Source organism: Manihot esculenta, chromosome 7, assembly GCF_001659605.2.
Source record: "Manihot esculenta cultivar AM560-2 chromosome 7, M.esculenta_v8, whole genome shotgun sequence".
Lineage (NCBI taxonomy): Eukaryota > Viridiplantae > Streptophyta > Magnoliopsida > Malpighiales > Euphorbiaceae > Manihot > Manihot esculenta.
The window spans coordinates 10,233,552-10,257,633 of record NC_035167.2 but is presented as its reverse complement, the minus strand read 5'-3'; the positions used below and the strand labels follow the sequence as shown (position 1 = coordinate 10,257,633).

The following is a 24,082-nucleotide window of genomic DNA, read 5'->3' as shown; positions in this document are numbered from 1 at the left end:
TTTATACTTTTAATAGAAACAAACGAAAACAAATGGACCAAAGGCCTAGAATTTAAAAGGTTTGAAGAGATTTAAGTGATTAATTTTTAAAATATATGATAAATCAGTTAATTATATTCAAATTCAAATATTAAATTATAATTTATCTATTTTAAAAATAATAAAAATATTTTTATATTTTTAATAATAAAAAATAAATAAATCATTTAATTTAAATGAATTAATTATAAAAGAATTTAAAATTCAATAGGTAATTATATTAAAATTTAAAATTAAAATATAAATTATTTTATATAATATAAAAAATTATAGAAAAACATGTTTATATTATACCAGTCTAACAATTTTAATTGGGTTTTTAATAAAAAAATGGAAAACAATCTAAAATTTAGGAGGTTAAATGAATCAAATTATTTATAAGTTATTTGAGAGCCGACTTTATAAAAATTCGATTGAGTTCGGCTTGTTTTTTAAATGAGCTAAGTTCGAACTCAATTTTGAAACTTGTCATCTAAACGAGTCGAGATTTAACTTAATAGTATTTGATTCGTTAAAACTCACGAACCAATTCATTTTCAGGTTTGTGACCAAGCTAGTGAGCTGGCTCACTAAGAGACTCGCGAGCTAAGTAGACTTGTTGAATAGACACGAAGTAAACTCATTAAATAGACTCTTAAATAGTCTCATTTAAGAAGACTCGTGAATTAATTCATTTAAAAAAAATTTATGAATTAATTCGTTAAGTAAACTCATGAATTAGTTCATAAATTATTAAAAAATAAAACTAACTGCTATACATGAAAATCATATTATTAAAAATCACAAATAATTAATATTAATTATTATAATAAGTATTTTTTAATATTATTACTCATATATAATAATAGTATTTTGAATTGTAAAAACTATATAACTTTTAAAATTAAAGTATAATTATAAAATTTTTTTATATAATTATTATAATTAAACTGAGAATAATTATAAAAATATATTAATAATGATTAATTAGATAAATAATGTGTATTATATTTATAAAGAGTTTTATAATTGTAATTTAATTTTAGATGATGTATATTTATAAGAAGAAATATTAAAATATAAAATAAGTAGTATAAAATACAAATTTAAATATATTCTCCCTCAGATAAAATATTTATATATAAATTTAAATTTTATTTTATATAATTTAATAAATTTTACATAAAACTTTTTATATTTGATTAAAAATATTATTAAACTCATTATTATATAATGTTAAACTTATTTTATATATATTTATATAATTGATTAAAGATTTTATAATATTCTTATGTAATTTTTTAACTAATTAATAAGAAAATTAAAAAAAAGTTTAAGAAAAATTATAAAGGAAAAAATTGAGAAGAAAAAAGTTTAAAAAACTTTTACAGAGTTGGGAATTCAACCAGGTCAAAAGGCATTTATATGGGTTGCTGCATTGCTGTGCCAAAAGTCTATATGTAAATTAAAATTTACGTAATAATAAATAGATGATAAACGCTAATACTGACCGTTATCTGCATTCCTCGATTTCACATTAAAAATTTATGAAAAAGTTGAGTTTAATTTTCTATAAAAAAAGCACAGTTTAATTTCAGAGTTTTATATTAAGAGACTTCAATAAATTTTTAATATAAAAAATTATTTAAAATTATTTAATTTTTTAATTATTTAAAATTTAAATAAATTAATCTCAAGTAAATTTTTGTTATATTTCTAATAAAAATTAAATTTTAGTTAAATTTATTTATTTATTTAAATTTGAATTAAAATTTTTTTGAGTTAATTTTAATTTAACTCATTAGAATGATAAATAAATTTTTATAAATTGAGTTTAAATTGAACTTTAATAAATTTTTTACGGATTAAATTAAATTTAAATTTAATAATGTTTTTTATAAGTTGAGTTTGAATTTATATTTGAATTAAGTCAATTTACTAAATAAATTTAAAATTTAATTCAGTTGCATCTCTACTAAAATTAAAATAAATTTAATTTAATTTAAGTATTTTATGAAAGATTTATAATTTAGTTTTTAGGTATTGTCATTATTAATAAGTCAATCCCTGTATTTTTAGAAATCTATTAAAACGTTTTTATATTTTTTTTCCGTCAACGAAATAGTTTTTTCGTTATTTTTTCTGTTAAAATTAGATAAAGGAGGAGAGAGGAAGTTTTATAAAATCTAATTTTCCTCTCAAATAAAACCTTTTATTTAGTTTTTAGATATTGTTATTTTAATAAGTTAGTCCTTAAATTTTTAAAAATTTATTAAAATATTTTTATTTTTTTCATGTCTATTAAAACGTTCTTATCGTTTTTTTTGGTCAACGAAATAGTCCCTTTTCATCGTTTCTTTCTGTTAACGAAATTATTTCTCCTTATATTTTTAAAAATTTATTAAAATATCCTTATTATTTTTTTTATCAATGAAATAGTTTCTATCTTTTCTTACATTTATTAAAATGTCCTTATCATTTTTATAAGAAGAAGAAGAGAAAGAGGGAAAAGAAGAAAAAGAAGCAAAAGAATAAGAAAGAAAAGAAGGAAAAGAAGGAGAAGCAGAAGTAAAAGAAGAAGCAGAAGTAGAAAAAGAAGCAGAAGAAGAAAGAAAAATTAATAAAAAAAAGAAAAATAAAGAAAATAATAAAATAATTTAATTTTTTTTATTATATTTTTAATAATAAAAATAAATGAAAGGATTATTTTATTAATAAAAAAATAAAAATATTTTAATAAATTTTTAAAAATATAAAAATTAATTTATTAATAATAATAATACTAATAATTAAATTATAAATTTTACTTATTTTATTACAAACCTTTAGAAATTAGACGATTAATTTTGAAGAAAAAGAGAATATCAATCATCATCTAATTTCATTATTTATTTTGTTTTTTAATGTATTTAGTACTGACACAGACGGAGGCTTTATGAAAAATAGACATCGAACAAATTGCTCCCAAAGAATCACATCTGACAAAATGCAATGTCAAATCAAACGATAAAAATCACAAAATATCATAGGTAAAATTATTCATATAATTTTTATAATATAAAAAAATTTTTAATTTTAAAATTTATATTAAAATATTTATTTTTTTAAAAATTACTAATTAATTATTTTATTAATTTTAATAGATTAAATATTTTATTATTTAACTTTTATAATTTTAAAAAATTAATTATTTAATTTTTAAAATTTTTTAAAAAATTATTAATTAATATATCTGTATTAAAAGCATTTCAAAATTATTTATTATATTTAATAAAAAGATTAATTAATAAATTTTTTAAAATATTGAAAATATTTTAATATATTTTTTAAAATAAAATATTGTAACTTTTTTATATTATAAAAATTAAATAATAATTTTTTAATATCATATATAAAAAAACGAAAACGGATAAATAATGATAAAAAGTAAAAGTTTTATGGATCACGTCAAGCAAAAATAAAAATTTTTAAAAAAATATAAATAAATTTATTTGGTTTGAAATTTAAAATTTGATATTTTATTGATTTAAAAATTATTATTTTTTAAAATTGAAAATTAATTAAAAAATTTTCCTATAATATAAAAATTAAATAATAATTTTTCAATATCATATAAATGAAAAATTGAAACGAAGGTAAAAAGAAAAAACTCAAGAATAGGTCAAGTGAAAAAAATATTTTTTGAAAAAATATAAAATAAATTTATTTAGTTTAAAATTCAAAATTTGGTATTTTGGTGATTTAAATTGTTAATTTATTATGTATTAAGTCATCGCCCGTCAACTCCTACATTCCCCCACCCTTGTATTCAGTAGTCACCAACCTTTACTCATCCATAACCATCGCTCCTCCATCTCTCTGTTAGTTCTCTGCTTCCTCTCCTCATTTGGCTCTCTAATTCTTTAGCGACTGTTTTTCTGTTGATTTCAGCAGTCCTTTCTTGTCTTTATTTTCTTTTATCTTGTTCTACTCTGATTTCTTGGTTTATTTTGTTTTTGCTCTGAGATTTCAAAAAAAAATCAAAAAAATCAAAAAAATCAAAATGGTTCTCGATATCTTTATCTCCATCTTCACTGAGGTCATTAAAGAACCCATCATGGAATTTGTTGTCGTCCCAATCAAACGACATATCAGCTACCCTTTCACCTACAAGAGCAAGGTTGAGAAACTCCATCATGAGTCTGAGAAAATGAAGAACAGAACAGTCAAGTTGCAGCAAGCTGTTGAGGAGGCTACAAGGAAAGGGGAAGAGATCTATGAAAGTGTCAACAAGTGGCTGAACGATGCAGGCAAAGCTATTGAAGAAGCTGAGGAATGTATCAAAGGCGAAGAACAAGCGAAAAAGAGGTGTTTCGTTGGATTATGTCCTGATTTGAAGACACGCTATCAGCTTAGCAAGAAAGCAGAGAAGAAAGCTCTGGCAATTCATGAGCTTGCGATTGAAGAAGACCATAATCCAATTTCCTTCCTTCCCCCTCTACAGCAGATAGTTGCCCCGTCAGTATATGCTCGTGAGGGCTTGAATTCAAGAGAGTTGTTCTTGGAGAAAGTTATGGATGCACTATTAGATCCAGATCTTAATATGATCGGGGTGTATGGACTTGGAGGTGTGGGTAAGACCACCCTAGCAAAACAGGTCCATAGAAAAGCTATAGAAGAGAAACTGTTCGACGTCGTGGCTATGGTTGCTGTAAATCAAACACCAGAACTCCGAAGAATTCAATCGGAGATCGCTGATATCCTGGGCTTGAAATTTGATGTGGAGGAAATACCTGGAAGAGCTAATCGGCTATATGAGAGGTTGAAGAAAGAGTTGGAGAAAGAGAAGAAGAAGGTACTTATAATTCTTGATGATATTTGGAAAAAACTTGATTTAAATGCAGTAGGAATTCCCTTTGGAGATGGTTTCAAAGGATGCAAAATACTTCTCACCTCAAGGAAACAAGATGTGTTATCTTGCGAGATGGGCACACAGAAAGAATTCAAGCTTGACGTTCTACAGGACGAAGAGGCCCGGAGTTTGTTTGAAATATCTGTAGCAGGTGCTAAAGATTCGGAATTGCCCCCTATCGCCGCAGAAATTGCTAAAAAGTGTGCAGGATTGCCTCTTCTACTGCTCACAGTGGCGACAGACTTGAGAAATAGAGAGTTATACGCGTGGAATGATAAGCTGAAACGCTATCCGAGTTTGACAACGAAGAAATATATTCGAAAGTGCACGCGACTCTGGAGTCAAGCTACAATAATTTGTGTAGCAATGAAGTCAAGTCGTTTTTCTTGCTTTGTGGTCTGTTAGGACAATCTAATATTGCAATCCAGTCCTTGCTGAAATACGTTATGGGTCTTAGTTTATTCAAGAACATTTCCTCTGTCCAGGAAGCAAGAAACAAAGTATATAGTTTGATTGATAGCCTCAAAATGCAGAGCTTATTACTAGATGGCGACATGTATGGATTTGTTAAAATCCATGATGTTGTTCGGGATACTGCTCTCTCGATTGCATCTAGAGAGCAACATGCGTTTATAGTTACAAGTGGCAAGGAGTTGATGAAATTTCCAAATAAGGATTGCACCAGAATTTCTTTGTCATATTGTGATATTGAAAATCTCCCCGAAGGATGGGTGTGCCCAAAAGCAGAGGCACTATTCCTTTTTACAGAAGTTTTTTGTTTGGGAATCCCACATCAGTTTTTCAAGGGCATTAGAAACCTAGAAGTAGTGGATTTTAGTGGGATCCATTTTGTGTCCCTCCCTTCATCGCTGGCTTTCCTATCCAACCTTCATACCCTTTGCTTGCATCGATGCCAACTGGACGACTTAGCCATCATTGGAGACTTGAAGCAACTACGAGTTCTTAGTTTTGCAAACTCCTACGTTGTTGAGTTGCCCAGACAAATAGAGCAACTGGCTCGACTAAAAGTCTTAGATGTGAGCAATTGTTCCAAACTCAAAATGATTCCAGCAAATACCTTATCGAAGCTGTCGGAGCTTGAAGAACTGTACATGATTAACAGTTTTGTTGAGTGGGAGGCCGATGGGAACAATGCAAGCCTTGCTGAGTTGGAAAAGTTGTCTCAGTTGACTACCTCAGAAATGCAAATACTGGATGACAAGATATTACCAAAATACTTGTTCTCCAATGGCCGCTTGCAGAGCTTCAGAATAGTGATAGGGGATAACTGGGACTGGGACTGGGATGACAACTACAAAACCTCCAGAACGCTGAAACTTAAGCTCAAGACAAGCATTCATTCAGGGATTAAAGTGCTATTGAGTGAGACTGAATATTTATGCTTAGATGAAGTGAGGGAGGCTGAGAACTTGTTGTATGATATTGATGGGGACGGCTTTCCAAAATTGAAGTACCTCAAAGTCCAAAATAACCATGTCATTCAACATATTATCGATCCGACAAAGTTGACAGCATGTGATGCCTTTCCAATTCTAGTCTCTTTGATTTTGAAAAATTTAATGAAGTTGGAGAAGATCTGTTATGGTCAACTTGCAGGAGGATCTTTTAATAAATTGGAAATTTTACAAGTAACAAATTGTCAGAGATTGACGCATCTCTTCTCATTATCTACTGTCAAGTGTCTTTTGCAACTACAGAAAATGAAAGTGGAAGATTGTCCTAAGATGGAAGCTATTGTTGTTGATGAAAGTGAAAACAGTAATGAAGTGTTTGAGTTTAATCGCTTGCATTCTTTGAATTTGCAAAATCTTCCGAATCTTAGAACTTTTCACAGCAAAATGAAGGCACCGTCGAAAATTGAAGAATTTTTGTCAGAACGGGAGAATAATACTCAATTATCACTTTTCAGTATAACGGTACGCATACATTAATCTTTCTTATTTATTAGATGTATATTGAATATTTGAAATTAATTATTGAATGCTGAAATTTTTAAATAACTATTATTAGTAATTATCATTAATAATTTATAAAAAAAAGTTATATAAATGATTATATTTCATTACTATCAAATCGAATTTTAAATTTCTTAAAATTAAAAGATATTCTGATTTTTATTATTAAATACAATTTTATTGTTTATGAAAATTTATAACATAATCATATTTAATTTATTTTATGAGTATATCTTTACATTATTACTCCTTTTAACATAATTTCTTAAAATAATTTGACCATTTTAAAATTTGTATCACACATTTTCTTTCATTAAAAATACTAGATCTTTGTTTGGTATGCAATTCTTATCAAAATAGAATTTAATTTTTTTTAATGGAATTCAATTTATTTTTATTCATAAATAAATTCATTTATTTGAAATCAATTTAAATATAATAAAATTTATTTTATATTAGATAAATTAATAATAAATTTAAATTAATTTAATTTATTCATCATTTTTATTATTTTTAAACAAAACATAAATATTTATTCTTATAAATAATAATTATTTTTATTACATTCATTAAAAAAATATTATTAATATTTTTGTAACATTTTGAATTTTATATAATTTTTTACCATTAAAAATATAATTTTTTAAATTAATAAATAATATAATAAAATTTTAATATTAATTATAAATGTATTAAATATTATTAGTTACTATTAAATTAAAATAATTTTTATAAAGATTAATTATTAATTAACCATAAGAAATAAATTTAAAATAAAAGAAATTAAATGGCTAATTAAATAATTTTGATGTAAACAACCTTAAGTGAAATTATTTTTTATAAAATTTTAATAATTTTAGTAAGATTTATTTTTAATTCAAAATCAATTCTCATAAGAATTCATGAAAATTTAATTCTTACATTATTAATTTTGCTAAACATAAAAATTTAAGAAAAATAATTTTTTTTTTTAAATTTTTTCAAAATTTTACATTCTAAGCAAGGGATAGAAGTTTCAAAATAAAATTTTAATTTTCTAACACAAATTACTTAATTTTTATTTTCTCATCATTAAATAATTTTTAAAATTCATTTTATTTTTTACCTTTTTAATTTTATTAAAACAAAATTTAACATAAATGCTTGCGTAGCTATGTTTTTAATGTAGATTCTATTTTTTTTTATATAAAAAAAAGAAATTCTCACCAACTCTAGGTGATTGGACAGATTTTCCAAAAATAATAGAAAAAAAAAGCTGACGGAAATATAAGGGATCTTTATATTTTTTTATTGACCATTTTTTTGAAAAAATAATTATAAAATGATTATAATAATATAATATAAATATTTAAATGAGCCATATATATAAAAATATTTTAATATAATTAGTGATAGTTAACATCTAAATTTTGAGCACGATAAAGATGATATAAAATAAAAAGAAAATTTTCTTTATGAAATAGAGAGAAAAAATTTTATAGAGAAAATTTTTTTTAATTCTCGATGTGAGATATAATTAAATATCAATGTGAAAAATTGCTAATTTTGTCTGTAATTACCGACTATCGATAATTTTTAATTTTTATTTAATTAATATTTTATTTTTAATTTTTAATAATTTTTAATTTATTTTTACTATTTTAATTTTAAATGATTAAAATTAATAAATAGTAAGTCCGTTCAAATCCCATAGAGGATCCAGCTTTAATTTGAAACTAGTTATTTATCATTTCATTTTAATAATTTAATTTAAAGTATTTTTATCTTTTATTTTTTAAGTTATCTCATAATATTTTTTTAATGATAAAATTTAATAAAATCATTTTTTAAATTATGGTTATTGTGAAAAGACATCAAAAATATATATTGATAATTTTAGTGAGAACATATTAAGAATTACTGTATATTTTTAATTGTATTTTTTATCATTGGATTATAACAAATTAAATTAAGAAATTTTCAAATTTAATACTTAAATATTTATAAAAAATAGACTAAATGCCTCCAAAACTAGGAAAGAATATTAAAGACTTTTCACATTTTTTGGAAATTCATTCTTGATCTGTAAAGTATTTCTATTTTTTTTTTATAGAAAAGTAGTACTTCAAACAAATGTGTTATTTGCTGTAGTTTTTTTTTTCCCAACTTGGAGCATCTTCAATTAGACTCAGTTAGTTGTGAAAAGATATGGCACGACCAACTTTCTGTAACTTCTTCAAAATTAGAGAGCTTGTCTGTAGTTGAAGCATTTATTTACAATAATTTTTTATTTTTATTTAATTAACATTTTATTTTACATTTTAAGGATTGCTAATTTTATCCATAATTATCGACTATCGATAATTTTTAATTTTTATTTAATTAATATTTTATTTTAAATTTTTAATCATTTTTACGTTATTTTTATTATTTTAATTTTAAATGATCAAAATTAATAAATAGTAAGTCCATTTAAACCCATAGAGAACCCAGTTCTAATTTGAAACCAGTTATTTATCATTTCATTTTAACAATTTAATTTAATGTATTTTTATATTTTATTTTTAAAGTTATCTCATAATTTTTTTTTAATGATAAAATTTAATAAATCATTTTTTAAATTATGGTCATTGTGAAAAGACATTAATCATATATTGATAATTTTAGTGAGAACATATTAAGAATTACTTTATATTTTTAATTGTATTTCTTATCATTGGATTATAACAAATTAAGTTAAGAAATTTTCAAATTTGATATTTAAATATTTATAAAAAAATTGAGTAATTGCCTCCAAAACTAAGAAAGGATATTAAAGGCTTTTTGCATTTTTTTGGGAATTCATTTGATCCATAACGCATTTCTATTTATTTTGATAGAAAAGTAGTATTTCAAACAAATGTGTTATCTGCTGCAGGTTTCTTTTCCCAATTTGGAGCATCTTGAATTAATTTCAGTTAGCTGTGAAAAAATATGGCACGACCAACTTTCTGCAATTTCTCCAAAATTAGAGAGCTTGTCTGTGGTTTTTTGCAACGAGTTGAAGCATTTATTTACAACTTCCATTGTTAAAAGACTCTTGCAGCTCAAAACACTTCATATTTCCTCTTGTACTTCCATGGAAGAAATAATACTAACAGAGGAATTTATAGAAGAGGAAGATGAGAGGATGAATCAGATACTCTTCCCTAAATTGGATAGACTGACACTTGTGTATCTTCCAAAATTGATTAGATTCTGCACTGGATATCAAATTGAATTTCAATCTCTTAGAGATTTGAACATAGACAGTTGCGATGCATTGATGTGCTTGGTCCCCAATGTCCCTCATAGAGGCATGATAGAAAAACAAGATGATACAAAGATGAATCAGAATCAGAATCAAAATCAGAATGCTGAAACTCAATCTCTCTTCAATGGAATGGTGATTAATTTTATCCTTCTCTCTTTATGCATGCATAAATGCATACATATTTGGACATCCTATAGTCAAATGGCATTCATTAATAGATAGGCCTAATCCCTTTATTAACTAAAAGACCTTAATCGGATAGTCCTCCACTTCACATCACCTCGAATGATTACATTTTTGTCTCATATTTATTTAACTTATGCTTCTATTAAAGTTTCCGTGTTTACTAAATGTTTGGCAGGTTGGTTTCCCTAACTTGGAGAAATTGAGGCTCTTCAGCATAAATGAGTTGAAAAGAATATGGCATAGCCCACTTGCGGCAAATTCCTTCTTTAAACTGAAATCATTGGATGTTTCTCATTGCCAAAAATTGATGACTGTTTTTTCATCAAATGTCTCAGAAAGATTCCGAAGAATGGAGGAGTTGAATGTGAGCAGTTGTGCTTCATTGCAAGAGATATATCAACTTGAAGGGTTCAATGTTGATGAATCATTTGAGTTGAGAATATTAAATATAGCTCTATTGAGATCATTGAAGCATGTATGGAGGAAGGATCCACAAGAAGTTTTCAGTTTTCAAAATTTGAAATCAATTAGAGTTTCAGAGTGTGATGTTCTAAACTATATGTTTCCAGCCTCCATAGCCGAGAGTCTTTTGCAGCTTGAACAACTTACAATAACTGGGTGTGGGGTTGTGGAGATTATTGCAAAGGCTGAAGATATGGAACAAGCCCCTTATTATTGTTTTAAATTTCCTCAACTAACATCTCTTGAACTTAGAGATCTATCAGAATTAAGGAGTTGGTATCGAGTGACACACATTTTTGAATGTCAGAAATTGAAAAGTTTGGATGTTCGTAATTGTCATAAAATAATGAAATTCAGTTCTCAGGAAATAGACAAAAAAGGCAGACGAACCCTACTTTGTTTGAAAAAGGTAAGATCCTTTTCTTTTTTTACTTCACAATATATTATTCTACCTCAAACTTTTAATATTATATTCAAATTAATTTTGATCAATCTTAAATTAGTGTATGTGTAATGCAATATATATATATATATATATTATTTATTTACTTTTTAAAATATTAATTAAATCTATATGAACAACTATTTAATAACTAATTAACCATTACCTTATAAACACTTGATCTTTATTATCCTATTCTCTAATTTAAATCTTAAACTTTTTAATTTCAAATTAGTTAGATTTTAAAAGTGAAAATTTTGGATTTAAATAAAGAAAACTTTGAATTAGATATTTCTTGACAGTAAAGTTTATTTTCTGGGAAAATATAATGTTTTAGATGTATTTGGTCACCATCATTGTAATTAGTTTAACAATATACTTATTTGTTGTGCATAGATGAGTCCCAACTTGGAGGAATTGACTTTAGAGCACAAGGACTTGATTGCGATACATCAAGGACAATTCTTTTCTAAACTCAAAATGCTTACTTTGACCAACTTACAGAACAAATCACGCCCTTTCATAATTGGTTTCCTTCAAAGATTATATTCTGTGGAAACAATTTTGGTAGAAGGATATAATACTTTAGAAGAGTTGTTCTCATGTGAAGGACTTGCCGCAGAAGAAGAAGAACATGCCAGGACACTTGCACGAGTGAAAAATTTGAAGCTAGACCACGTTTATAAATTAAAGCATATATGGGACCCAGAGTCCGGACTGAAACCACTTCTTCAGTATCTCGAGACTTTGACTGTATCTGGGTGTGATAGTTTGATCAAAGTAGCACCATCCTCATCATCTTTCCAAAATCTAGCAACTCTTGAAGTGATTTACTGTGAAGGATTGGCAAACTTGATAACAGCGTCCACAGCCAAGTCCATGGTGCAACTCACCAAAATGAAAGTAGGAGATTGCGGTATGATGACAGAAATAGTGACCAGCGATGGAGATGATCATACAGAGGATGAGATTATTAATTTCCACAAACTGAAATGTTTGGAACTTGATGGTCTGCCTGGTCTCATCAGCTTTTGCTCCGGCAATAATGCCTTCAATTTTCCAGCTTTAGAAAATGTTACCGTCAATGGATGCTCCCGGATGAAGATTTTCGCTTTCGGAGATGTAAATACACCAAAGCTACGAGGAATACTCCTGCAATATCAACAGCGTTGGGAGGGAAACCTTAATGCAACACTAGCACAAATGGTATTTGCATATTTATTCTTATTCTTTCTTCTTAATTTTCATGATATTTGTTGCATGCATATATGTTATATGTTTATGATAAGTCAGTTCATTTGTTTTTCCCTTTGTCTTGTGGGATCAGACACTTTACCAATATTTTAAAGCATCTGAATTTCCTGAGCTCTGGCATGATGGGATGCAAGGGAGACTCTTACGCAATGTAAAAAGGCTTGAGGTGGATAAATGTGCAATGTATAACAAAGCTATACCATCCAATGTATTGGTGTTTTTAAACAAGTTGGAAGAGCTTGAGGTGAAAGACTGTGATTCAGCAGATGTAGTATTTGATTTGGAAGGGGTATCTGCTGATGATGGGCTACTTCCACGACTAAAGAAATTGCAATTAACAAGTCTTCCAATGTTGAGACATTTATGGAACAAGGATCCCAGAGAAATTTTTGAATTCAAGAACCTAAAGCGGCTTCATGTTGGAAACTGTAGCAGCTTGAAGTATATTTTTACATGGTCGATGGCATTGTGCCTCATGCAACTGGAAAAGATAGAAATATACAATTGTAAGATGATTGAAGGAATCATAGAAAAGGAGGAAGCAGCTGATAAGATGATATTATTGCCTTCATTGAAATCTATAGTCCTTAAATGTTTACCTGGATTTTCCAGATTGTGTTCAGGATGGAGTAATGTGGAATGTCCATTGTTGGAGGAGATGAGCATACATGAATGCCCAAGCTTAAAGAATATCTTTGCCACACAGACACCTGTGAGATTACAAGATATACCCAACACTATTGATGAAGTGAGCCAGCAAAGGCTACACAGTGAAGAGCTTCATTCACCTTTTCTTCATAAGGTTAGTTTTGTATTTATTCTTTTCTCAAACATTACATTTGAGAAGTATAAAAACACTAATTAATACGTAAGTTTATTTTATTTAAATAATTTTTATATTTAAAATGTATTTACAATGTTAATTTTTCTTTCCAATTTAAAAAAAAATAAGTATTTTTTTCAAATAAAAATCATACAGAACTCTTCATTAAAAGATATAAAAAAAATCATATGTTAAGAATTTAATTTATTTATCATATTTAATTTTAACTTCCTTAATAAAAACTTAAATAAAAAATACATTAATTTTATTTTAATTATTCAAATTCATTATACGTGAATTCAAATTGAATTTTATTAACTTAAACTAAAATTGTCAGAACATTAAATATTTTAATTCAAATTTATAATTTTTCTATTAGAGAAATTTTTTTAATTTTTCTAATTTACTCAAAACTAACTTTATGTTATAGAATTTTAAAAACTTGATGTATTTTTCCATTTTCTTTAAAAATTTTTAATTAATTAGGTTGTTAAAATAAAAAAAATCAATTTTCTATTTTTACTATTAAAATGTATTAACAATTATTTATAATTGATTATCTATAACTTATAAAATCTAAAATTCAAATTCATTTGCATCTATATATAAATTAATATTACGCTAAATTTAAAATGTCAATTTATTTTATTTTTTTCACTTAAAAATTTAACTAATGAGATTATTATAATTTTTTAATTAATAAAAAAAGGCATACATACTGCTATTGTTGAACAATTATGTTAAAAATGTGATTAAAAAAATACATACATACTGCTATTGTTGTACAATTAAAGTAATTAAAAATAAATAATTGTAAAAAAAGTGCTGAAATTATTTAAAGATAATGTAAAATTTTTATATTTTTCATTTATTTCAATAAAATTTTAAATTTATACCCATTACTATAAGTTTATCGGTTAATAATTATTAAAATTTACTAATATAAAAGCTTATAAACACATTTCAAAAATTTTATACAAAAATAAGAGTACCATTTATAATTATATAAAAATATTTGTATTAATAAAAATAACAAAATAAGAAAAAATAAATATGAAAATTTAAATATAGCTAAAGAAAAATCAAGTAATTTTTTTAAACATTTGAAGATAAAAGAAAAAAAAAATGGTGAGATATTTAATAAGATACTATATTTTTACTTTAATAAATATATTTATAGTTTAAACTTTAACAATGCATGTTTATTATACATAGTAATTGTTTTCTTATTAATATATTAATTAATTAAATATATTATGAATTTTATAAGCATATGGGGATTCATCATTAACGATCTCTTACTAATTAGAAATTTTTTTATTTGCTGATGTGCAGATGTTTCCAGATTTGGAAAAGTTTTCGTTAGACAAGAAGTCTACCATAACCATACTTGGATTTCAATTTCCAACAGGTTTCTTTGCCAAAGTAAAAGTTCTTGAATTGAGTTTCTTTCCAAACAAATATCATGTTCCTCTGTTTAGTTTACTTCCAATATTCCCCAATCTCCAAAGATTTGAAGTTTTTGATTCTGCTCTCAACGAGCTACTTCCATTTGAAGGACTGGTTGGTGACCAAGAAGATATCACTATAATCCCACATATAAGAGATTTAAAGCTTAAAAATCTTCCTGATTTGAAGCATATATGGAATCCAGATGGCCAACTGCATGACCCATTATTTCAGTCTCTTGAGACTTTTGAGATAGAGTCTTGTGCGGATTTGATTGTTTTGGCACCATCCTGTGTGTCTTTGGGAAATCTGAAAACTCTCAAAGTATATGGATGCAACACATTGGCAAATATTTTTACATCAGCCGCAGCCAAAAGTATGGTACAACTTGAGACATTGATTGTAAGATCTTGCAATATGTTGACCGAAATAATAGGAGGTGTTCAAGAGGATGGATCAACTGATGAGATTGTTTTCAGTAGAGTGAAAACATTAGAACTTGAAGATTTACAGAACCTCACATGCTTCAGCTTGGGCAGTTACACTTTCAAATTCCCATCTTTAGAACAAGTGACTGTCCTTAAATGTCCCAAGTTGAGGATTTTCACTGTCCGCAAGCTGAGCACACCAAAGATACATGGTGTATTCATAGGCCACAGATTCAATCGAACATTTCATTGGGAAGGCGATCTCAATGCGACCATTGAACAGATTTACATGAAATATGTACGTATTTACCAACTCTTGCTTCTCCCTTTATTAAACTCAGTCATGCTAATGTGTTTGGTTAAATGTATCCATGCTTGTTTATTGTTCTCCAATAATGCAATATTTTGGATTTGTAGATTGAATTTAAAGAGACATATGATATTCAACTCTCCAACTTTCCCATGCTGAAAGAAAAATGGCATGGCCAATTTCCATTCGAGAACTTGAGTGACGTGAGGAGACTGGTGGTGGACGAGTGTGCATTTTTCTCAAATGCCATATCATCAAATCTACTAAAGCACTTGTCCTATTTAAATGAGTTGGCTGTAGAAAGATGTGATTCAGTAGAAGACCTGTTTGATTTGGAAGGACTAAATGATGATGAAGGTCATGATGGGTTATTGAAGTCTTTAGAAGAATTGAGGTTAATTGATTTGCCTAGATTGAGGCATGTGTGGAACAAGGATCCTCAAGGAATTTTGAGCTTTAAAAACCTAACATTGTTGAAAGTTGAGAATTGTAGCAGCTTGACTAATATATTTACTCTGTCCATGGCTTCGGGTCTTGTAAAGCTCAAACATTTGGAATTGAAAAGATGTAATTTGGTGGAACATATCATCACAAAAGAAGCAGAAGAGGAAATAGCAAAGGATAATACCATATTTCCATCAATGGAGTCCATGAGTCTGGAGTGTTTGCCTAACTTGTCAAGTTTTTATTCTGCAAGCGATGTTCTGAAATGTCCATCCTTGAAAAGAATTGAGATGGTTGGCTGTCCAAACATGGAGCTATTAGCTTCTAAATTTTGCAAAGAACATGATCTCAGCATGATTGCTGAGGCAAATGGAGAAAGAATTGCAGCCTCTTCTGGCGGAAAGGTCAGTTTTTGTTAGTCTAGTTGAGATTGTAGTTGGAAACTAGTTAGAAATATTTTGTATTTTTGTTAAGTTTTATCCTTTGGTTATTGCACTTTGGTTCTGTTAAACCTGCTGTATCAGAAACTCTGTTTCTGAAATCAAAATCCCAGATTTGATGGGATTATATTTTTTTAATGTTAGAAAGGTTAGATGCTAAGATGGACACTTTTGACTTGTAAAAGCTTTCTATAAAAGCTTCCTTTTGTAACTTCTCAAGTAAGAAAATACCAGATTAATAGAGAAGTCTTCTTCCTCAATTTTCTTCATATTTTTTCATCTTCTTCCCTTGCTCTCCATTGCTGCAATTGTTAACAGTGGTATCAAAGCATTTTATGGTCTTTGTGTGACCTGTAAAAGAGAGAAAACTAGCAAGGAAACATTCCTACTTATTTACATTAGAAACCTGAATCCAGGTTGCGGTCAAAATCAAATTCTTGTGAGTGAAAATATGGCTTCAAGTAGCTATTCAGCTCCTCCACCACCTGTTTTCTCAGGAGAAAACTATCCCATCTGGTCAGTGAAGATGAAGGCTTATTTGAAGGCCTATGATCTATGGTAAGTTGTGGAAACGGGTAGAGACCCACCTCCTTTGAGAGACAATGCTACGGTTGCTCAAATGAAGCAACATAGTGAAGAGTGTGCAAAGAAGTTCAAGGCACTCTCTTGTCTTCATTCTGCTGTTTCTGATGTTATTTTCACAAGAATCATGGCTTGTGAATCAGCAAAAGAAGCTTGGGATAAGCTGAAGGAAGAGTTCCAAGGAAGTGACAAAACTAGAAGCATGCAGATTCTAAATTTGAGAAGAGAGTTTGAAGTCCTTAAAATGAAGGATTCTGAATCTGTCAAGGAGTATTCTGATAGATTACTCTCTGTTGTCAACAAAATTAGACTTTTAGGAGAGGAGCTTAGTGATAAAAGAGTTGTGGAGAAAGTTCTTGTAAGCCTACCCGAGAGATTTGAGCCAAAGATCTCTTCTTTGGAAGATTCTAAAAACTTGAGCACCATTTCTCTTTCAGAGTTGGTTAATGCTCTACAAGCTCTTGAGCAAAGGAGGACATTCAGAATGGAGGAGTCCTCAGAGGAAGCTTTTCTTGTGAAGCAAAAGGGCAAGCTAGTTGAAGAAGTAAAGAAAGCTACAAGTAATTCTTTTAACAAGGGCAAGCAACATGCAAATAGAAGGAAGGGAGGTAGAAGAGCAAATTTCCCACCTTGTCCTACTTGCAACAAAACCAACCATCTTGAGAAAGATTGCTGGCAAAAGAGTGGAGTTAAGCCACCACAATGTGGTTATTGCAAGAAGTTGGGTCATGTTGATAAAAATTGCAGACTCAAGCAATATAGGCAAAACCAGAATCATAACCAGCAACCTGCACAACAACTTAATTACCATGATGATCAAGCTCAATGTGATGATCATATTTTTGCTGTTACACACTCCTCAAATACCGGTTGCAGACACACTTGGCTTGTGGATAGTGGTTGCACTTGTCACATGGCAAGAGATGAAAGCTTGTTTTCTTCCATTGATAAATCAGTGAGGGTCAAAGTAAAGCTTGGAAATGGAGAAATTGTGGAGTCTCAAGGCAAGGGTTCAGTATATATTCAGACTAAGCAAGGTATCAAACTAGTTCCTGATGTTCTTTTCATTCCTAGTTTAGATCAAAACTTGCTTAGTGTTGCTCAAATGATGAAGAAGGGTTATTCCTTGTCATTCAAAGACAATGTGTGCTCCATTTTTGACTCTCATGGTGCTGAAATTGTTAAAGTTAATATGGTGGGTAATAGCTTTCCTTTAAATTGGAATTCAGTTCAACAACACACCTCATATATTGCTAGAAATGTTGAATCTGATTTGTGGCATAAAAGATTTGGCCATTACAACTTGAATTCTCTCAAATACATGCAAAGTAAAGAAATGGTTAGAGATATGCCTGAAATTTTTGTTGATGGTAGTGTGTGTGGAAATTGCCAACTTGGCAAGTCTCATAGACAATCTTTTCCCGATAATGCAACATGGAGGGCCAAGGAAAAGCTGGAATTGGTTCATACTGATGTTTGTGGGCCAATGAGGACAGCTTCCATGAGTAACAACTTGTATTTCATCCTCTTTATTGATGATTTGACAAGGATGACTTGGGTTTATTTTCTCACCAACAAATCTCAAGTTTTTTCAGTATTTAAAAAATTTAAAGCTCTTGTTGAAAGGCAAAGTAGCTGCAAATTAAAAACTTTGAGATCAGATAACGGTACTGAGTATACTTCTGGTGAGTTTAACAAATTCTGTGAAGATTTGGGAATCAAGCATCAATTTTCAGTTAGTTATTCTCCTGAACAAAATGGTGTCTCAGAGAGGAAGAATAGAACAGTAATGGAGATGGCTAGATGCATGATGATTGAGAAGAAATTACCAAAGAATTTCTGGGCAGAAGCTGTACATACAGCTATATATCTTCTCAACAGGCTTCCTACAAGGTCAGTGCAAGGAATGACACCTGTGGAGGCTTGGTTTGGTTCAAAACCATCAGCAAAACACGTGAAAGTGTTTGGTTCCGCTTGTTACATCCATGTTCCTGCAGTAAAGAGAGGCAAGCTTGATGATAAGGCAGAAATTGGTATCTTTTTGGGTTATGCAGCTCAATCGAAGGGTTATAGAGTGTACAAAGTTGAAGCCAAGAAGGTGGTTGTGTGTAGGGATGTGAAGATTGATGAAGATGCTTATTGGAATTGGAAAACAAATCAAGTTGAGTATTGTTGTTCAGATCAGCAGCAAACTAGAACCGTTCCTGCAGTTCCAGAATCAGATTCTAATTTCGATACAGATTCTGATTTTGATTCACCTCCACTAAGAACCAAATCTCTTGCTGAGATTCATGAGAGTTGTAACCTGGCTATTTCAGAACCTTCAAACTATGTTGAAGCCTCAACCAATGATGCATGGATAGCTGCAATGCAGGAGGAGATTGGGATGATTAACAAGAATGAAACTTGGATTCTTACCCCTAGACCTCAGAATAGGAGGGTCATTGGAGTTAAATGGGTATACAGAGTTAAATTAAATCCTGATGGAAGTGTGTTTAAGTACAAAGCAAGACTAGTTGTTAAGGGATATGCTCAAGTCCCTGGTATTGACTATGGAGACACATTTGCTCCTGTTGCAAGGCATGATACTGTGAGATTGCTGATTGCACTTGCTGCTCAAAACAAATGGAAGATTTTTCACTTGGATATCAAGTCTGCATTCCTCAATGGCAACTTGGAGGAAGAAATCTTTGTTGAACAGCCTGAAGGATTTGAAATTGCTGGTTGTAAAGATCATGTCTACAAGCTTAATAAAGCCTTGTATGGGTTAAAACAAGCTCCAAGAGCTTGGTACAGCAGAATGGATTCTCATTTACTTGATCAAGGCTTTCAAAGAAGTCCTAATGAGCCCACTTTATATGTGAAGCACACCAAAGGCAAGAGTTTGCTTATTGTTTCTTTGTATGTTGATGATTTATTGGTAACAGGAGACAACTTAGAGGAAATTCAAAGATTCAAAGAAAGGGTTATGCATGAATTTGAAATGTCAGATCTTGGTTTGATGAAGTATTTTCTTGGCATTGAAGTCGACCAATCTGAAAGTGGAATATTCATCTCTCAGCACAAATATGCCCTTGATATGTTGAAGAAATTCAGTATGGAGAATTGCAAATCAGTTGCAACTCCATTGGTGCTGAATGAGAAGCTTCATAAAGATGATGGGGAACCAAAAGTAGAAGGTTCTACTTTCAGAAGTCTAATTGGCAGCTTGTTGTATTTGACTGCTACAAGGCCTGATTTGATGTTTTCAGCTAGTCTTTTATCTAGATTCATGCAATCTCCAAGTCAGAAGCATTTTGGTGTTGCTAAAAGGGTCCTCAGGTATTTGAAAGGTACTGCAAACTATGGTATTTATTATACCAATGTTGAGGATGCTACTTTGATTGGCTATTCAGATAGTGATTGGGCTGGTTGCTTGGATGATTATAAAAGCACCTCTGGTTATGTTTTTTCCTTTGGGTCTGGAGCCTTCACTTGGAATTCAAGAAAACAAGACATTGTTGCTCAATCCACAGCAGAAGCAGAGTATGTTGCAGCTGCATCTACTGCCAATCAAGCCATTTGGTTAAGAAAAATTTTATTTGATTTGCAACAACCTGAAGAGGAACCTACAACTATTTTTGTGGACAACAAATCAGCTATTTCCATAGCTGAAAATCCAGTTCAGCATGGTAGGACCAAGCACATTAATGTGAAGTTTCATGCTTTGAGAGAAGCTGAGAAGAATGGAGAAATCAAGCTGGTCCATTGCACTTCAAATTTGCAGCAGGCTGATATTTTTACAAAAGCATTACCAAGAGCAAAACTTGAGTTCATGAAATCCTTGCTTGGTGTTTCCAAAAACAATCTCAAGGAGGAGTGTTAGTCTAGTTGAGATTGTAGTTGGAAACTAGTTAGAAATATTTTGTATTTTTGTTAAGTTTTATCCTTTGGTTATTGCACTTTAGTTCTGTTAAACCTGCTGTATCAGAAACTCTGTTTCTGAAATCAGAATCCCAGATTTGATGGGATTATGTTTTTTTAATGTTAGAAAGGTTAGATGCTAAGATGGACACTTTTGACTTGTAAAAGCTTTCTATAAAAGCTTCCTTTTGTAACTTCTCAAGTAAGAAAATACCAGATTAATAGAGAAGTCTTCTTCCTCAATTTTCTTCATATTTTTTCATCTTCTTCCCTTGCTCTCCATTGCTGCAATTGTTAACAGTTTTCTGTATAATAAGGAGAATGCTTCCTTGTTCAATTTCATCACTGTACTCACTGGAGATTTTCAATTTAGTTGGTTTATCCAAATTAATTCAGAAGTTTGAACTTTAGCTCAATTACTGGGATCTTTAAGATGTTTGTTTTCATTTACATTCCATTTCTAAGATGAACCATATGTTCTTAATGTTTTCGTCTCATATATCCTTATTTATAATTACTGTTTATTTGGTTTATTAGGTTGTCATCCCAAGTTTAGAAGAATTAAGAGTGGAATGTAACACCATAAAGAATCTGTGTTCTCAAACATCTCAAGCTGATTTCTTGTGTGGACTGAAAGGCATTGAGTTGACATGTATTTCTAGTGACTCTACACTTTTGCCATCTCAGTTCTTTGAAGGTTTACCCATTCTGAAAAAGCTTGTTATGAGTGATGCTTCTTTCGAAGATATCATTTTCTATGAAGAGATTATTGGCGAGGAAATACATCTTCAATCACTTGTGAAATTGAAAGAACTAAGTTTGTCTAAACTGCCAAGGCTCAAGCATCTCAGGGACGCCAAACTACTCTCAGTTTTCCAATCTCTGGAGACTTTAAATGTAATGGAATGTGGTAGATTGCAAGTGTTAGTGGCATCCTCTATTTCTTTTCAAAATTTAACAGCACTGCAGGTATCAAATTGCCAAGGTCTAGTAAATTTGTTGTCTTCTTCAACAGCGAGAAGACTTGAACGACTTGAAAAAATGAAGATAGAGGAATGTGAACTGATACAAGAAGTCATAATGGCTAAAGTAGATAAAGAAGAAGAAGAGAATGAGATTTGCTTCAGCCGACTAAAATGTTTGGAACTTCAACGTCTACCAAGCCTCTCTAGCTTCTGCTCTGGGAATTTGACCTTCAGTTTCCCATCTATGGAAGAAGTGCTTATTGTTGAATGCCCCAATGTGAAGATTTTTGCTCAAGAAGTAAGCACGCCGCAGCTATGGAGAGTTCAAACAGGACCACATATATATGAATGGGAATGGAAAGGCAGCCTTAATAACACCATTCAAGCATTATTTATGGAAATGGTAACATTTATTGACAAAAATTAATACATATTTTATACATTTTTTTTTATCCCTAAAGGATCACAAGATTGCTCATTCCTTTGCTGTCAAATTACTTTCCCAGAAAGCTGAAGATACGGGGATAGGCCAATGTTCATATGGGTGAGATTGGATAAGAAGGCTGACGTTCCATATGAATTATGACAGATAAACTCACATTTTTCAAATTGAAGATGGATGATGAGACTACCATTTGGTACCATTTGATCTCTTGGGATCAACTTGTCTTTCTTTCATGAATAAGAATCAATATTGCTGCATGCCGAGTTTTTAAGCATTGACAAGACTAAACTATCCACTTTGTCATGCCTTGAATCTGTGTTTTACTTATATTATTTATTTTTTTGGTGAATTTTGCTTTTATTTGATTTTTTGAATTCGATTGTTGGAGCTTGAAATACAATAGAAGATTTTCCGTTCTTCTATTCTTTTTCTGTACTAGATTTCATTTTTGCACCAGAAATTGAGAGACTTGCTTTATATCTTGTGTTGGGTTGTGTGCATTTGGAGGGATGTGCTTTGAGTTCACCATGGACACTTTCTTTCTTTATTCTCTTGTCCTGCACTAGCTGTGATGATTCAAATGTGCTAGAATAGATTGAAATACAAATTGATTAAATTATGTTCTATTCAAATCTAAAGGATACTTATAAAATTTATCTCAGCTGTTTACTCTTAGTTTTTAAGAGCCAAATTGGTTGTGACTATTTGTGTTGGTTCATCAAACCAATAGATATAAACTGCTGTAAACAGTTTCTATTTTTTTTTTTTTTTCTGCAAGATTAGTCAAGAAATATTCTAAAGAAAATCTTCAGGAGTTACTACTTGCAGGTTTTGGTTGGTTTTGTTGTATCCGGAAGTGATTTGCCATAAGTCTGCAGCAATAATAGAGGTTGCTTTCACGATATCCCAAAAGAGATTTGGACTGCTTTAGAGACTAAGTACAATATAGAAAAACAAGGTGCTGATTAGTTTCGAACCTTTAATTTTTTTTTTTTTTTTTATTTTGTTATGGTTGAATGTCCTTAAATTCTGACGAGTGCATAAACTTCGAGAATTTTAGATGTTTAGTGCTAAAATCTAAAATATTTAGAATTTTATGTTTCACCTAATAATATTTACCAAATAGGAATTCACACGGGCGCCACAGGAGCCTACTATTATTTATTTTAATTAGAAAAAAAGTTTTGAAACAGTATGACAGACTATCTAGAAAAGCCTGCTGTGTGAGACGGTAATGTAGAAATTTCTGTTGCCAGATAAGATAGGAGTGAGCATTTGGTAGATTCGCTTCAAAATCGAATTAAACTAAATAAATTAAAAATTAAAATTTTAATATTTATAATAATCGAATCGAATTAATTTTGATTAAAAATTAAATCAAATCGAATTGATCTGATTTGATTCTATTCGATTCGGTTTGATCGGTTTAAATTTTTAATAAATTTTTTTATTTTTTCACTTTATTTTTAGTATTTTAAAATTTATTTAAAATATTTTAAGATATAATCTTTCTATATTATTGAAAAATAATATATTATTACCACTAATTAATTCGATTTGATTTTTTTAATTTTTTTCTGATCAAAATCGAATCAAATCAAAATGAATAAAAAATTGAACTGAATTTTCAAATTAATTTAGTTCGATCAATTTTTTCGATTTGAATCAAATATTGTTCACCTCTATTCACAGCCTTTTAAAATTTTTAATTATACAATAAATAACAATAATAATTTTTTTATAAAATTTATATATTTTTTGTATTATATAATAAAAAATATAAAAATAAATAT

The 24,082-nt window shown here is 29.2% G+C and overlaps 2 protein-coding genes across 3 annotated transcripts; both read left to right on the top strand.

Annotated features, from left to right (window-relative positions):
- The first annotated feature begins 3,809 nt into the window (after positions 1-3,809).
- On the top strand, positions 3,810-5,349 carry LOC122724059 (probable disease resistance protein At1g61310). Its single transcript, XM_043958459.1, has one exon. The coding sequence runs from the start codon at positions 4,061-4,063 to the stop codon at positions 5,312-5,314; it is 1,254 nt and encodes a 417-aa protein (XP_043814394.1). The 5' UTR covers positions 3,810-4,060; the 3' UTR covers positions 5,315-5,349.
- A 6-nt stretch (positions 5,350-5,355) lies between these two features.
- Positions 5,356-23,290, top strand: LOC110619225. 2 transcript variants are annotated; one of them, XM_021762523.2, is made up of 9 exons: positions 5,356-6,846; positions 9,782-10,288; positions 10,518-11,213; positions 11,643-12,452; positions 12,574-13,302; positions 14,659-15,498; positions 15,618-16,358; positions 21,417-22,247; positions 22,351-23,287. In XM_021762523.2, the coding sequence occupies exons 1-9, from the start codon at positions 5,356-5,358 to the stop codon at positions 22,390-22,392; spliced, it is 6,687 nt and encodes a 2,228-aa protein (XP_021618215.2). In that variant the 3' UTR covers positions 22,393-23,287. The 2 variants fall into 2 exon arrangements, with proteins under 2 accessions (XP_021618215.2, XP_043814389.1); XM_043958454.1 differs by lacking the exon at positions 15,618-16,358 and having other exon boundaries at positions 22,351-23,290.
- Positions 23,291-24,082: the final 792 nt, after the last annotated feature.

Coding starts and splice junctions, on each gene's coding strand:
- LOC122724059 (XM_043958459.1), top strand. CDS start 4,061: ATGGTTCTCGATATCTTTATCTCCATCTTCACTGAGGTCATTAAAGAA.
- LOC110619225 (XM_021762523.2), top strand. CDS start 5,356: ATGGGTCTTAGTTTATTCAAGAACATTTCCTCTGTCCAGGAAGCAAGA. Junction 10,289..10,517: donor AATCTCTCTTCAATGGAATG/GTGATTAATTTT, acceptor AATGTTTGGCAG/GTTGGTTTCCCTAACTTGGA. Junction 12,453..12,573: donor ATGCAACACTAGCACAAATG/GTATTTGCATAT, acceptor TTGTGGGATCAG/ACACTTTACCAATATTTTAA.